This window comes from Struthio camelus, chromosome 13, assembly GCF_040807025.1.
Source record: "Struthio camelus isolate bStrCam1 chromosome 13, bStrCam1.hap1, whole genome shotgun sequence".
Classification (NCBI taxonomy): domain Eukaryota; kingdom Metazoa; phylum Chordata; class Aves; order Struthioniformes; family Struthionidae; genus Struthio; species Struthio camelus.
Genome location: NC_090954.1, coordinates 14,319,187 through 14,336,356, shown reverse-complemented (window position 1 = coordinate 14,336,356; position 17,170 = coordinate 14,319,187). Strand labels below are relative to the sequence as shown.

The window sequence follows — 17,170 nt, the reverse complement described above, 5'->3', positions numbered from 1 at the left end:
GTTTGCCTGAAGTGTGAGCTGAGGAGCTGACATTGCTAAGGGGAAGGCCGCCCCATGCAGAGGAGCACTGTTGAGCAGCAGCAGGCTGTAGTGCTGTAAACTGCATCTGGGTCAGGGAATTATCACAAAAAGAGGTTATGGCATGTTAAGGTGCTCGAGCCCTAACTGCTCCATTGGAAAAAAGGATTATATAAGGACTTCCCATCTGCTGTAGTGCTACTTGGCTCAAATTGCCAAGTTCAAACCAGCTGCCCCAAAGTAAGTGAGATGCATTGACACAATCCATTCAGCTGGTCCAGCTGCAGGAGCAGTAAACTCTCAGGAGACAGCAAGCACCTGGGGGCAGTACGTTTGAAACTGCTGCAGCTATATCTGCTGTGAGTTTTATAACTGTGGTACAGGTGGACCATGCCTTCATGGTGTATCAGAACAGTTAAAGCAGTGCAGCTTTTGCCAGTTGCTGTAGAATCCTACCTTGCTCTTAGAGCTGCTCCATTCTTCCGTTTCTTGAAGAGCTAACCATCTTCAATACCTGATAAAAGCAGGGGCTCCATCTGTGAGCCATTCGGGCTGCTTTCAGTGTTCCTGCAGTTCACGTTCTCGTGGCTGCTCTTCCTCAAGAGGGTTCTGCTGCTATGGAGACACAACAGTTCTTGGATTTGAATATTGTTTTAAGCAAAGCTCACTTACTGTTCAGTGTATAAATATATATATATATAGTGCTTCCCTGCTTTACAAAGCACTCTAACTTTCTTGTGGCTTTTCTTGGCTTTATTTTATGTCCAACTTTTTTGCCCTCTAGCGGATTAAAAATCCAGTGAAGTGGTGGATATTCCAGTAGCTGAGCTAACTAAGAACAATAAAAGAAATTAGAGTGAGAAAGACATTAGTGGGCTTGATTTAGGGCATAGATAATCATTTCTAATAATTCTCCATTGAGTATGTGGAGCTGTTGTCACCCATCAAGAAGCTTTTCCACTGGACTGTGCTTCATGATCTGTTCTCCATGTGTTCTGCCACTATCATCAGCCGGTAACTGTTTTGGAAAAAAGAGTTGAGGTACTTATTTTTAATAAAAGATTACGATGGGGGTAGTCCAGGAGATAGAGTAGTGTAACACTTGTTCAGCTTGTGGTTTTAAATTTTTCGATTTTTTGGTGCTGTAACAGGGACAGAATATTTTTTTTTAGTAGTAATTAAACTTTACTATACAAAGGTATTAAAAACACTTGAGTGCCCTGAACTAAGTGGTTAGCATGTGTCCTAGGTATTGTTCAGGCAGAGGAACAATCCCTGACAGCTCACTCTGCAAGAAATTGCAGAAGAAGGAATTAAGCTGGATATCTCTAAAATATTGGCTATGTCTTTTTTGCCCTGCTTAGAGGACAGTTAGAACTTGTGTTTGTACTTGGGGGTGGCAGGGGAAGGAATCTCAGAAGTTTGTTTTAGCACCTTTTGGAACAGTTGAGCAAGAAAGAAAATCAATCTTTCGGCTGTGTAACATATGTAGCCTTCAGGTCTTTCCTATATGCTAGGCTAGACGGGTTTGACTGATCTGTACTTCTTTTAGATACATTTTAATTGTTAAAATGTATGTACTCTGTCCCATGAACAACTCCTTAAATTGGCAGTCCGTTTTTTTCCTCCTCTTTTCAAGGACCAGGAAAATGTAATAAAACAAACTGCCTGCATGTCCTGCTTTTATTTTGGCCCTCATACAAAACCCTGGGAAGGCCATCTACCCAGTAAACGCCAGTAAGCCCTCTGAACCGCACGCTGTGCAGCTAGGCATGCCAAGCAACTCCCGCTCCCTCGAGTGGGTGAACCAGTACTTCCAGGTACCTTTGACAGCTGTAATGCTCCTCTTAAATGTTCATTTTGTCTTGGTTAAAAGCTGATATGGATGGATAAGCTGTTCCGATCCTCTTGTGACAAAACACTCTCTTTATAGCTTAAGTCTATTCCTCTTGGCAGCTGCACTTGCTCAGGTTTTCGTTCATCGAAACAAAAAGCGTGAATGTCTAACTTGGAGCATGCTTTTTCATTCCTGCGGCAGGGAGGGTGGAGATCTGATTGTAAAATTCGGCGTGGGACAGAACAAAAGCTACAGTAATCTGAAAATTTGTGTATCGTTACTTACAGCAACATTACACTGACTTCTAAAAATGTCCCAAGTAGTGTGCTGTCCTCGTCTATTTGGATTTTACACAAAGAGAGGAAAACAATGTAAACCTCCATTATGTTCGTCGTGTTTTAGTGATCCTACTAACCCCAGGCCTACTTGTGTAAAACACTTGCAGCATCCAGGTAGTTCCTAAATTAGCCATTCCTTTAAAGGCTTTAAAGGTTTTTGTCACTTCAAGCACAACCAATTTTGAGGCCAACAGTGACAAGTAAACGTCTTTATCAGTAATGGGGACTCTCAACACTGCAGCAAAATTAATTTGAGGCATCTACAGTGGCATTTCAAAAGCATGTAAATGACATGGATACACAGTTCTTACGAACTTCAAACTCTGAACTGCAGGTGAAGGCGGAGCTGGAGCTGAAACTATTTATTTATCCTGCCCCTTCCCAGTCCCCCACCCCCCAAAAAGGGTGGTGTTGATTAACTAATCAATGTTATTTGCTTGCTCCACCCTAGACTTGCAACAGTCTTGTTTGAGTCTTTAATATTCTTGAAATAGTTGTGCTGGAGACCCTGGTTTTCTGAGCATAAATATTCGGTACATAGAATCTGAATTTCTGGTATGATGCTAAAGTAACAAAAGTAGGAATAACATATTCTGATTTTTAAATTAGAGAAGAAAATTAACAAACTGTATTTTAAAACTTGTTAAATTTACCCTTGCCCAGTTTGTCTCCGATCTCTTTGGTCAGGCGCAATGAAGTAACTTTTGCTCTCTTCTCCAGATTTCAAATTTGAAATAGATGTGAAGTGTTCAGTAAATTTGGAAGTGAAGTGTTTCGATCAAAGTTGAATTGAGAAAGTAGGAGTGATCAGTTTCTGGTAATTTGCTTTGGAAAGGAACTCACATCCTCAAATTTTACAGTTCATTTGACATGAAACTTCAGATGTGGCTGCCCTCTCCCGCCTTCAGCTCAGAGTTTTGGAATTTTTCTTCAACTTATCTAGGTACAATTATACTCTCTATCTCCAATCTGCTGCAGTGGTCACTGTCATATTGGACAACGAAGCTAGGAACTAGCTAGTGTTGAAAAGGAGAAGGGAAAAGTAGTAATCAATATTTAGTAATCTTAAATCACTAAACTTTGCCGTTGTCAATTAGTCTTAACTGTGAAAGAAAAATTATCTTGACTAAAGCAAAGAGCTTTGCCCTGTGTTGGCACGATACCTTCCCAGAAATACTGTGGGGACTGTGCTCTCCAGACTGCGATTTGACCTATGGAGATTTCCAAGGCTGAGTGGAAAGAAAGGAGGAGCTAGGACTTATGGAAGAGAGAATGACAGATCTCCTCCTTAGTTTCCTGAGCACATGGCAGTTTCTCCTACTTCTGCCAGTATACTTCTAAACATCTGTATTGGGCTGTAACATCATTCTGTGAAAGAAAAAAGAATTAATTTTTCTGTCAAACTTTTTTTTCCCCCTTAAATATAGGTGACAAGGAGATTCGTGAAGCTGTGTGTGAACTCCTGAATTCTAAGGGTTTTCATTGGCAGCATCCCTGTACTCCTTTTCTGTTTTACTTCGTGTGATGCCTGGATTTTGCTTTTTATGGTTATTGTTAGGCTATTTTGTGGTGTGGTGACCTATGTGTCTATGCATATGTCTATGCACTTTTAATGCATTCCATATCTGTGAGAGCTGAACTAGATCAAAGAAACTTCATCTTTAAAAGTGTTGAGAAAATTTTAAGCTGATAATAGTACAGAAAATTCTGTTGGGTTTTTAATTCACTGGAGACTTTGTTAGATGGAATTGCTACCTTAAATGGATAGCAAGAAATTACTTCCTTTTAAAATAATTTTCTGGTATTATACTGGTTTTGATTCTTTTCAGATTTGACAACAAAACTCTGAAGTCACATGACACTAATATCTAGTCAATAACTCTGTCTTGGTAAAGGAGGACTCTTGCAGAAGGGTTGGAAGGACCACTGAAGGACAAATTAGTTGTGGCATTATATGTTTTCAAGAACAAAGAGGAACAATAACTGCAGTGTGCCTTTAAATAGCCATACTCCAAAATAATGGTTTTGGATTTTGTAGCAAGGAAGTTATCTAAGCAGTACTAGAAGTATGTATGCATTATTATTACTGAATGCTTGTAACTAGCTCTTGAAGAAGGCAAGGCTAGTAGACAGGTCATCTATGGTTTGATAATACTGTGAATTTAAGAATACTTACGTGCTTTCTTAGGTTTGCAGCAAAGTAACGCTATTGCTTTCTTACTGATAGATCTAACCCTGGGAATCAAATCTGATATTGCTGCTTTCCTTTTTTTTTTCTTTTCTTTTCTTTTTTTTTTCTTCTGACAACGCTTTAACTACTTTGAAAAATGGAGTTATTTGAGAGACTGTCGCCGTTCCATAGGCTGGTAAATGCAGCCTTAGGAAGGAGGGGGGCCCTGCTCAGCTGCCTTGATCCTGAAAATAGATATTCTCCTCTTATCCCATAGGAATTATTTATGGTGATCACTTGGTTACAGTGTACTTCTCCCAGCCTCTCAGTGACCTGAGCTAATGAGGCCCTCCAAGACAGGAAGGAACAAAGAGTAATTCTGAAGCAGCAAGGGCAAAGGTGGTGTTGCCTGAGGGTTTTTAATGTCTTCCTTTTTGTAGCATGTGCAGTTAGCTTCCAAACGACATACCCAAAGGAGCTTTCTGTCTCAATATTAGATCTTCCTTTGCTGCCGTGTTTTCCCCAAACTGCGTTCTTTCTCCACGCTTGACTGAATGCCTTTCAGCAAATCTCTTTTGGTTTCTATCAGAAAACTGGCCTTTAAAATGACTTGAGGAGGGGAGACGGTGTAGGAGAACTGATATTGTAAAGAAAGAACTCTGATTTGGGATTACTGGGATTTTATTTTAGTTTTAAAACCTCACTTGATAGGCTTCTTAAGAAGAGAAGGGACAGCAACTTTTCTGTCCTCTATTATCCCCCAGCAATTTTGATGGAGGAATGCATGAGGGGACTGTGGCTTCCAGGCTGCCTTGGTATGAAGGCCTCTTGGAGTATGTCTATTGTAAGACATAGGTATAAAATAAAACTAAGAGCTTTCTCTAGCTTAGTATTCAAAGTGGGCATTACAGTTCTGTTTCAGACGTATCTGAGGTTATGCTAGTTGCTTGTAATACAGCAGAGTTTGGTTCTACCTCTAAGTAGTCATCTATTAACTTGCATTCATTCGTATGCTTGTGAAATGACAGAAATGGCTTCTCCTGCCGTGCATTAAGACTACAAAGGGATTGAGAGAAGACAAGCTGATCCTGTGTCCAAGAGGAAGTTTGCAATCTGACATAAATGTTTTCTCTAAGTCATCATATTACTTAGTATTTTGGCAAGTTAGTATTTGGCATTCCGTTTCCAAAAACTAAAAAAAAAAAATCCCCTGAGTGTTTAGTTTAAAATATTGCATTTTAGTGTATTAAACTACATTTGCTATTAAGTAAGTTCTTAACTTCTCCAGCTATGGGAACTACTTTATTTTTTGAAGATAAAGACTCTCAATTAGAATGTTTTTAGGATATCTCTGAGGACTTTTATCAGTGAACACGTATGGCTCAATTTGGGATGGCTGCAGTGGCATCTACTGTCTGGTGGAAGCTGCCTCACTTGTCTTCAAAGTCTCAGTATCAAGCAGGATTTAAAAAAAAAAAAAAAAAAGCCGTTGCAGTTCGTAAGCCTAATGTAGGGAGACAAGTATTGGGTTTGATTTTACTTTTTATTTATTTTATTTTTTTTCACTCGTTTTGGGTATAGTTGTACTGGTTTGCCAACTGTTGTGTAAGTAGCTGCAAAGTTTCTGTAGCAGAAACAAGATAGACAGCTGTAGAGGATGGAACCTCTTGCCCTATTTTCACTCACGATTCACAGCCCTGTAATAACGTGGGTATGTACCCTACTTCTGCACTGGTCTAAAGCTGCTAGTCTACTTCTACAGTGAGCTGCTGCCTGTATGTGCTGGTTTTACCAGCTGAGGACAGACAAAAAGAGAGAAAATAAGCCACTTCTGTGTAAGCATTAGTTCTTTTTTTAAAAGGATTTTTACCTCCTTATCTCTAGGCAGCAAAGTAGTGAGCTCTTCCTTGAGCTTCTGTGAAAGGATGGTGAACAGTGCGGGTGCATGCAGACAAGGTGTTGTGGGAAGACGTTTGCACTTGTTGTAAAGAAGATGGGTTGCACCCCAGGATGAAGTAGTAGCAGACAGGGTAGCCGAAGTGATAGTAGCTCTGCTGTGCTGAAAAAAGATGGCCTTACTTTTGTGAGCTGGTTCAAACAGCAGATTACTAATTCTGCAGAAAAACTACAGGAGAAACAGTTTCCTGCGGGTTTAGTGAGCTGAAGTGACGTTTGGAGGGGAGGTCAGCTGTGTCCCAGAGCCAATGCAAGGAAAAGGCAGAATCACAGCAGCAGTTTTAGCAGAAGAAAAGTGAAATTTCACAGGATTGTTGAGCTGACCTAATGGCTCGCTTCTGTTGATGCGTGCCCTCTGTGGTTCTGGGTCTCCTGACTAACCTGATGTGCTGCTTTAACAGTTTCTCCTTAAATGAAGTTAAGTTACCTCAGGCAAGTGCTGTCTTTTGCAAATGGCCTGAAATGACATGACAGTCTGCCTAGAAAAGATGAATATCTTTAATTTGCCTGTCAAGAATAAAGAAAATCAGTAACTTGCATCTTAGTCTTTGAGATTTCTGCACTAAAATGCCTTCTACTTTCTAAAGCATCTCCCTCTTACAGTGGATGTTCATGAAAACTAAATATAGTCAGGATTGCTAGTCAAGATTGCTACATGCAAACCTCTCGCCTGGAACATGGCTATTTTTTCCTACCTAAAGCCCGTGTTTTGAACTCGATCTGAAATATGCCAAGTATTCAATTGTCAAGCTAGTGAAACTGGTGCCAGCAGTCTCATTCACCCCTTTAATAGAAATATAGGGAGGAAAGTCAACTCTGACTGGCCTGGGAGCCTGTTGATCAAGAATGATAGAGACTTTAAGGAGTTGTTGTCAAGTTTAGAGTTTGTTTGACCTAACCTGTAGCAGTGGAAGCGTTCCTACCGCTGCTCTTCTGCTGACCAGCGCTCCAGAGGGGCTGAGATTCCTGTGAACAGGACATGTCAGAAAACTGTTCAAAATGCTGCTGGAAAATACAGTTTCAGTATATTACTGAAAAATTGGTTAAAATGATATGCAATCCATCATTCATTGAATATTTCTTAAGTTTCATATTCTTAAAATGAATTTCTCCTTCATATAACGCATCTGTTCCGTAGTTATGCTTCCCTTTTTTTTTTCTCCATGAAAAAGATTTTTTTAACAAAGACGTTGCTCATTGTTTAGGCATGTAATATATTCAAAAAGGTCTTGGGAGAAGAGTGTGACTTGTGCATCATAACTTAAGTTTTTTATGACCTCTTTATGTACATAAAGATACAATAAAAATGACAATATATAAATCAGTAGTGCTCAACTTAAGCACAGTATATTTTAAGATGGTCTTGTGTTTAAATAATCAATGTTTAGTTCAGACTTGGATATCTTATTTAAGACCATTTGCAATGAAAGGGCTTTGCAGGGTATGCTATGATGAAGTTTCACTCTGAAAATTTAAATATCAGACAATTTGTAACCTAGTAGACAACTCTGTCTTCCAGCACAAGCTTATGCTAGATTTTTGTTTACTTCTACAACTCCATATAATGTAAAACTATATCTTGAAAAGGGAATAGTTGCTTCCTTTTCATATTAAAATACTTTTCTTACAGGAATGTATTAGCATCCCTCAGATTCAGGTGCCAAACTTTCTGCTATGAATAGAAATGCTAATGAATTCTATTATCTGTTTCTGTAGAGTTCTTAACAAACGTTCCATAGCTACATCAGTGTCAAGTCGATGCAATAGATCTAATTCAGGATGTCTGCAAAGTGGAGATGCAGCTTTATGAAGAAGAAAGAAAATGCTATTGTGTAAAAAGCAGATGGACACTTAAACTTGCAATAAATTGTTTGGTCCACTCCATTTCAAAAATATACCTGTGTTGAGAGTACTAACGTATATTGATGTACATCTATGAAGTTATGGGTCTTATTGAAACTTACATTTCAGCCCTACTGCTCAACTATCCTAGTAAGTTTGTGTTAATCTTGGCTGTGGCATCAATGCTATATAAGCAATTGAAAATCATAAAAGGATATGGGAAGATACCAACCAGTCTGGTGACTTTTTTTCTTAGTTATGTCACTGTACTTTCCTGTCCCTCTTGCTCATCTTTAAAAAGCATCTTTCATGGCTAGACTTTCTCATTTTGGAGGTATTCTTTGTTGGCTTTTGGACTCTTGATCATAACCCTAAACCTTATCTGAAAAAGATCTTTTCTGGCAGGCAAATTTGAAGAAAAAGAAGATCGAGTTCCAAAGCTGGAGTACTTAAATAACCTGACGTATATGTGCAGTGTGAACACGGTGTTGAACAAGAAAGACTTGCTGAGAATGGAACTGCTGCTTTTGGAAAGCTTCAACTGGAACCTCTGCCTGCCCACGCCAGCACACTACATTGACTACTACCTCTTTGCTTCTGTTGGCGAGAATGACCTTCACAATGGCTGGCCGATCACCTCATTGACCAAAGTCAAACCTTTCATGGAGAAATATGCATATTACTTCCTTGATTTCTCAGTGCAAGGTAAAAGGCTTAATTTTATGCTAGACTGATCTTCCGTTTGCCAAAAGGCAAAAATCTGAAGGGAAAGAAGGACTTAAAAATTTGTCATAATATGGATTGCACAAAATCATCTGTGCAGAACAGTATCTCACTTTGGAGTTGTTACAGATGGCAAGCGGCACGTTGTCCTCTTTTTGAGGATAAACCTCTTGTCACCCTTTAGAAATCTCTAGGTGAGGTGCATTGTTTGTTTGTTTTTTCTCTCGCCTAGAACTCTAATTGGAGAGACTGTCAGAAAGAGGAACTGACTTCTGATCTGCCACTGACTCTGAACTGCTGTCAGTCAGTTACCGGCACGATCCGTCGTGCAGTTCCGTGAATGGATTCTTGATTTTGGAGGGTTGTGTCCTGTTCTGTACGACATGAAATCATTAATGATGGGGCTTTCAAGGATTTGGTTTGCAGCACAGCTTCCAATATCTGCCCATGTGAGAAGCAATGAACTGCAGCATCCTCATAAGCCAGTTTCAACATTAATGTGAATGTCCATACCTGACTTGAGTTCAGCTGAGGCCAAACGATAATTTTCAGCATAGTGTATTTTATGGCTTTTTTCTGAAATTAAACTGTAATGAAACCTTTATAGTAGTACAGACCTCTTCAGGAAAGCTTCATCCAACTTTGAGAGACTTTCTGGGAATGAGTTACTGCTCTGAGATGTGTGGAACAAAGTCGAGGGTTTAACCCTGTCCTGTTTTGCCATTTATATACATAATAGGATCACTGCAGTGACTAGTAAGAGTCTTGTGTTTTGTTGTGTGTGTGTTTCGTGTGTGTTTGTTTGTTTTTTTGTAGATCACACTTTCCTCAATTTTCGTCCATCTTTGATTGCTGCAGCTTGTGTGTGCGCCTCACGTATCTGTATGCAGATTTTTCCTGCCTGGACAACACAGCTTGAATTGCTAACATCTTACTCCTGGGAGCATCTTTCCCAATGCACTGAAATGATGCTCATGTAAGATCAGAATTAGAGTAACCTGTTGTGCTCCTAGTAAGATGTTAATAGTTTAAAAAATATATATATCTGTATGGTGTTTATTTAGCTATAATTAATATATTGGTACATCTCCATCTTCAGTTTAGGGAGAGGAATAAAAGGAGAAGAGCAGTTGATTTTACTAAATTCTGTATTTTTTAATAATATTTTCAATGGGGGAAGGAGAGCGCAGTTCAGTATTTGTTACATCTGCTTGTACCAGTTACTTATGTGATTGGATGGAAGCTTTTACAGACAGTTGTTGCAAGCTTTCTTGCCTTTGTATTCTCATTGTACATGCACAATAACTTGCTGCAGAGAGACACCAGTATATCTGTAACATCAGGAATGCAGCAGGGAGAGACGTTCCAGCACTATTCTTGACCGCTTTTCTGCAGCAAAGACATGCCTGCAGTACATCAGTACTGGCCTATTATATGAGTACGTACAAGTCCTAGCAGAAAATAGTAATCATTTAAAAAAAGACTGATTTAGGTTAGGAGGATGTTGAACCCTGGAGGTGACTTCTAGAATTTTTTGCTCAAAGCAGGGCCAACTCTGAAGTTATATCAGAGTGCTCAGGACCTTTTCTAGCCAAGTGTTGACTATATCCAAGGATGGAGATTTCCCAACCTCTCTGGGCCATCTATTCCAGTGTTTGATCATCTTCATGGTGAAAATGCTTTTTCCTAATATATAACTAAAATTCCCCTTGTTCTTTCATAGCTATGCACCTTAATTCTCTGCCGGTACCTATGCAGTGTATTTTAAGATTTTGTTTTATATTGTGGACTTAAGGTTCCAAGATCCTTTCCATTCTTAAAATATATTTGTGATGCAAAATGATCTGTAAACCTGTTGTTAATGTCTGAAGATCCCACCAGGATAGTTAGAAATGAATTGTGATAGCAAAGTAACGTGGGTTTATTGCTGATGGTGTTTATCTATCGAGGGCCTCATCCATAGTCCAGTGACAACCTCCTCAGTAGAGATTCATACAGTTTATTCTTGGAGATCTGGAATAAGGGTGCCCATAGGTGAAAGTAATCAAGATTTGTCATATATAGCTAAGGCCAAAAAGCTGATGGCGTAGCCTCACTGGTGAAAACTTTGGGATATATGCAAGCCGTAAGATCTTCTCTCTTTGATAAATCTTGGTTATAATTTATTTCAGATGTTACGAAAATGATGTCAAAGAAGCCAGTAACATAAAAAAACAAGTAACAATGCAACAGCAAGTAATGGGAAATCAGAGCCATCAAACCACTACTCAAGTCCTATTTCAGCAATCCACCTATCACCCTCTAGCCCAACATTCATCTACTCTTTCCCAGTTTCAGTCACCAGTGCAAGATTTGTGCTCTGCTTATCGTGACTCCTTACAGGCACAGAGGCCCAGCAACCTGCTTGCTGGGAGTGCTAACAGCTCACTGCACTCTTGTGCTGCTCTTCAGGCCAGCCTTCAGCCATCTGCTCAGACTCTGCCCATCCAAATGCCTATCGCTATGCGGGTGGCCATAGGAACAGAGCCCAGACACTGCATCTCCGTGGCTTGTGGCAGTAGCTACTTCAGTGCTCACCACTCATATGCAGGTGGGTGTTTTGACAGCTAAGTGTTGATGGTGAGGAAAAAAGGTGATATCAATAGAAGCTAACAATCCTGTGTGTAAGCCAAAAATCTATCTGAATGAAAACCATGAAGGAACAGAATCCTTACTTGCTCATTCACAGGATCACAGAATCACCGAACGGATGTTGATCTGGATCCTTTGATCACTGGAAACTGGGTACCTTTCTGCCAAGGACTGTACTTTCGGCTCTTAATGAGAGAGACAAATAGAAATGCAATAACATACTCGCTTAATGTCACTTTGAAAGTCACCTGCATAGAAACCCCATGGAAATTACTTCCTGCTAGTCTTCAGTTAGTGACTCATCAGAGTTTGCTGAAAGCTTGTGCTGAAGTGTTAACTCAGGCTGAAGTGCTTGTTGGATTTCTGGCTAAGCAGCTGTGCAGTTAGAGGATGTTCTTGGAAGACACATAGTGTTCTCGCTCTTTCCCAGGGACATCTCTCTCGAACAATGGCAACTTATACTACTGGAAGCTTCTACTAAAAATATAATGAAAATGGTTGTTGCTTAGATGTTAATACTGATATTCTCTGCAAGAAATTAATGTGTAGAACACTTTCCATTTCTTTGACCAGGAGCAATAATTCGGGAGTAAGACTTTAAAACAAAGGAAAAAAGAAAAACAGGCCAGAAGACCATCGGAATCATTTTTGCTTTAAAACCCTCTTGGAATCTAGATGTGGTGCTGCTGAGCAGATCATGGCTCTGCCTTCACTTATTAAAGAAAACCCAGTCTTAAATCATCTTTTAGATCTTTAACATGTTGCTGCTTCTTGAGACTGTAGACTATTGTTAGTAAAATTGTTTACAAGCTTTATCAGGGATTTAATGTTACTTGAAGAGATCATCTTGGGAAAAACTCTTAAAAGAGGTTCATTGTCTTCAATTATTTCATCTTTTGGGCTCAACGTCTTGTGGTAGAAGTTCAAGCTCAGGACAAAGAAACTTGTGCTAATGGGGGGAGAGATAGGGAACTGGCTAACTTTACAGTGGAAATTAGAGTTTATTCGATTACAGTGCTAGGTAATGATGACTTTTTCAAAATATCATCTTGGCACTCTTGAAAATATAGCTGGTAAGCTAAAGGTCATGTTGCTTCTTTGCAATGGACACATGCTTACTGTTGCATATCCAAAGGTTTCTATTTTAACTGAAACCAGAGATACTGGCTCAAAAAATTCTTTGTATGGTAGTGTTTTTTGTGTTTTTTTTTAATATAGTAATGTGGATATTTATAAGAAACAGACTTCTGCAAATGTGAAATTTTAGTTTTGATATGCAACCACTATTGTGAATTTCTTTGAAGGCAGTATTGTTTGTTTTAAGGTTCTCAGGACAGCAATACAGGTAACGTGCAATATGCTTTTACTGACTTGAGGCAGGTTTTCTAAGTCACATGTCAGTCAGTGCTGTTTGAAATTATATTTTTAGAAAACTATTTTTAAGGATGTTTTAGGATGGAGGGGGAAAATTGGCCTGCATGCTAACGTGTGCTTCTGTAACTGTCTTCCCAGAATGCAGTTTTTGGTATTGTGGTAATACATTTCCTCTGCGCAGCGGGCTAGAAGTATTTTTTTTAAATATTTCATTTTTTTAAAAAAATGCAAACTGTAAGGGAAGAGGCAGCGCTCTCAAGAAATGAGTATTGACATTTAGAGAATTTAATTCATTGCTTATTCTACTGGTTTTGTATTTATACTAAACTTCATTTTCAGAAGGTTTTACTGTATTTTTTATATAATTTGTCATTCAACAAATGTAAAGAACCACATATATGTTGCAGTACTTTACCTGGTTTTTCTTTTGTTTTTATCACCTTTATAATGCGGGTCATGTGCCGTGTTATACTTTGGACTGCTGTCACAGTTGTTGTGAAAATACTTGTGAAGTTCCTAATGAAAGTTTCCAATAAACAAAAAAACTAAGTGCCAGTCTTAACTTTATAGTGTTTTTTCCTTAGCTTTTAAGAGCTAACAAAGAATATAGGTCTACACCTTAAAAATACGTTATCTGAGCATCTGCAGTGTTTTACAGAACGGAAGAGTAATAAGACTAATGTCATGGAAAGGCTTTGCCAAACTGACGGATTAGGAATATCAGGAAGCTGGTCACTGCATAGGAAGTGAGGTCCTATTCCAAATTTAAAGTGTTGGTATATAAGGAAGTATAAAGTGAGCTGAGGTGATGGCTAACGGTAGGTGGAAATTATGCAGACATGGTGGGACATAAGATAATATAGGAAGTGATTGTTCCAGCTGATGTGGCTAGTATTTCTTAAGAGATGCCATTTTACTTCATGAGATGGAAAGACTGAACAGGAGAGCATGTGTCTGTATGTTCAACCACCTTCTGGTGACTGCACGTTCCACACGGCAATTGTTTCTTTGCTTCTGTACGTTCTGCTTGTGGCTTTGCATCAACTATGGACTTGAGGCAGGAAAAGTCCAATAGTAGCCTCTGAAAGGGATGGAAAAGACTTCTGAGAACGTAGAGCTGACCTACTGTTGCCTTGATTGAACATCCTCTTTGGAATGCTTCAATGTTACTGGGAATTCCACTCATTTTAATTTCCAGATAATTTTTTTTTATGTGACTATCATTTCTTGTGTGAAGGCATGCCTCCTCATAAAGAGAAAATGTGGAAGAATTCAGACAACCTAAAAACATTTTTCTAAACTTTTTTTGCCACAGTTCCTCTTGGAGGGAGTTAGAGGCACGTGCAAAGGTGAGTTCCCTTTTTTAAAAAAAACAGATGGATGCAAAATGTCCTGCCCCAGGCTTGTGCTGCTTGATGCTGTCAGTTGCAGCCGGTGCAGAGACCAGAACTTTTACAAGCTGATTAACTTGTACTTCCCCAGCAGCTTTGTATGAAGTAATAAAGGCTGCTGCAAAAGCAAATTCAGAGAGACTGGGTGGGAATGGAAAGAGATGAGCTTAATTTACAAAATAGGATATGGCACTAGTAATCTCCCTAGAGGAGAGGGAGTTGCAGAGGTACCCAAGCAAATGAGGAGGATGACATTAATATAAAAAAAAAAAAATTGTATTAATGAGTCCTGACAAGAGCCCCAGCAGGGATATGGACAGAAAAAGGTCTTCTGATGTTGATCAGGTTTCAAAGATTAAAATGAACTCATTTAAAGATCTTAGAGCTGCAGCTTGCTGCTTTAAACAAGAAGAAATACAATCTCAGTTTTGTGAGAAAGTCACAACTTAGTAGCTCCGGCTACTTTGCAAACACAGTTCGATCCTTCTGTTCCAGCAAGTCTTAAGTACTGTGGAGAATGATTTCCATTAAAGTCGATATAATACCCTTCGATCAGTTTAATCAGCTCATCAGTGAAGCATACAGATTGTTGCTTAATAAAATGTAGCATAGTGGTGTTCTTGCTGAGAAGTGTCTCTAGATACTAGCAAATGTCTCCCGAACACTGATGGATTCTTACTGATGATTTGACACCCCCCCACCCACACACAGCTGTTTATTTTGCTTTCTGTGCTGTCATTTCAAAATAAGCCTTAAACATGTCCTCAACTGCACAAGTACTAATATATATATATATATATTTATTTATTTATTTATTTTTCCCCCCATGTGAAAGCGTATTTGCTCTCACTTTCCCCTTCTCCTCCCCGTTCCCCCCCGGCTAAAATCCAACCAACAAATACCCACAGACCAATGGAGTGGGAAGTAGTTTGTGCTTGTTCTTGTAAGCCTGCTCTGTGAGGCTACCAAATGTTTTAAATGTACTAGGAGGACTGAAAAAACAACATTTGCTCCTCAAATTAGAATTTTCTTTTGTGCTGTGCACTTTATCTTTGTACTCTTTGAGTTGGGCAGTTATGCTGTTCTTCGGATGGCTGTGAAAACATGTGAAATTACAATACAAACTTTCTTTGGCAGCAGTGCTGGCTCAACCATACTTCCTTTCTAAGTTGTTCCTTTTCCTGTGCTGATACCACTGCTTGTGGATCAGAAAGTGAACTCGGCCAACGAACCACGCAAAGTTAAATAACATAGTTAATTTAGCATTTTTGGTGGCATATATTATGCTGTTTAGACAACAGCTGTTACTTACCCTTGCTCAACACATCACATAACTTCCAGTAGGCAGGCCAGATTGGTGGCAAACTAGTATGGATTCAGATTCCTTCCCTCCTTCTTCCTGTACGTTATTACCCGTGTTCCTGAATGGTCCAAAAACCTATAAGAGGACTTTGTAGTCTCTGGTGCTTCTGTCATTACCCAGAATTTAGGAACTGAACTTGCCATCCTCAGTGAAAAAACTTACATTTGCCTTATTCACTGGCCAAAACAGACAACAAAGGGTCACCCTTTGAAAGGCAAAATAAATAGTAGATTGTAGTAGTAGATGATACTCCTAAAGAGGAGTATCATGGATCAAGGTCACTTAGGCTGTCTGGATAGTAAGCATCAAGCTCCCACAGCAACACATAGCTTTCGTTTGCTCTTTCAGAGCAGCGGCAGACCTGTAGTCATATGCAATAGTTAGTTTGGGAATAGAGGAAATTGGCATGCAGCATGAAATGCACATAGGTTTTGCTGGATTGATTATTGCATTTAGTAGCTGTCTAGATGCAACCATGAAAGCAAGAGCACTGAACTTGTAAACTTTCATGTTGCCTGCTGTCACTGCTTGGTAACAGAATGTGCGGATTGCAAGCTACCAGACCAGCATAGCAGTCTGTGCACAAACGTATTTCCTGCAAGAGGTTACAGGTCATGTTTTAAGTGTTCTCTTTTTTATAGCTTTGCTGGAAAGTAGAACATCATAATTGCCTATGCTTTCAGTAGTGAAAGTTTGGGGGCAATAAAAGGACTTTCATGCTAATATGTCCCTTTCCTATTTTTGAATTTGAAAGTTGTATAATTGGATTTGTAGCAAAGTATAAAATTTTCTAGCGAGTCTAGATTAAAATCCCACTCTTCCTTTCAAGGTTTTGGTGTCTGTCTAATGGCAATAGCCATTTCATCGGATGCAGAACATGAAAAATGTGCCAGTTAGTTAGTTACACAACACTGAATGTAATCACTTTTAGAACTGGAATTAATGTCATTTAGCTGCTTGTATTTTGTTTTCGAAGCAGTGGATGACCTGGTATCTGCATCTTCTCCTTCGGAGCAGATTGTGGGTATGTTTGACTTACTTAGACCAAATAGCCCAATCTTTAAGAAGACTAATGAAAAATTAAAAGAGGATGAAAGTCATGATTAGTACAGTGAGAATGAACAGGGGTTATCTCTCTAGTCAGCTAGCTGTGACCTGTTAATTGAGTGTGCAGAGAAAACTACCTTTCTCCCCCACCTTTTAAAGCTATATCCCTGTTGATGTTGTTTCTTAGCACGGTTTGTTTAGGGCCAGCGTGAGTAGTCTGATACATTGCTTTTATTGTTCAAAAATTTGGCCAACTATTTTTTCCATAATCAAAGTTCTTTGGGTTTAAAAGTTCTTTTGATAACAAGCTTGCCTTTCCCCCACTAATCTTCATAGAAGTCTATATAGCTGTAACCATTAAATGACAGCAAAAGTCTATTTACCTACAGTCATTGAGATTAATTTTACTCTGAAGAAAACATACTGACTTACCAATGAGTATAAGAGCAATCTGACGCTCTCAATCCAACTTCCATTGAG

At 39.1% G+C, this 17,170-nt stretch overlaps 1 protein-coding gene across 7 annotated transcripts in view; it reads left to right on the top strand.

Annotated features, from left to right (window-relative positions):
• Nucleotides 1-13,443, top strand: part of CCNJL (cyclin J like) — a 29,702-nt gene extending 16,259 nt beyond the window's left edge. For 6 of the 7 annotated variants that reach the window (XM_068960152.1, XM_068960148.1, XM_068960149.1 and 3 more), the window contains 3 exons: nt 8,567-8,866; nt 9,701-9,860; nt 11,056-13,443. In XM_068960152.1, the coding sequence (XP_068816253.1) occupies nt 8,567-8,866; nt 9,701-9,860; nt 11,056-11,494 (899 nt within the window). In that variant the 3' untranslated portion in view covers nt 11,495-13,443. The remainder of the gene's footprint in view (nt 1-8,566; nt 8,867-9,700; nt 9,861-11,055) is intronic. The other variant, XM_068960154.1, reaches the window with a different exon arrangement.
• Nucleotides 13,444-17,170: the final 3,727 nt, after the last annotated feature.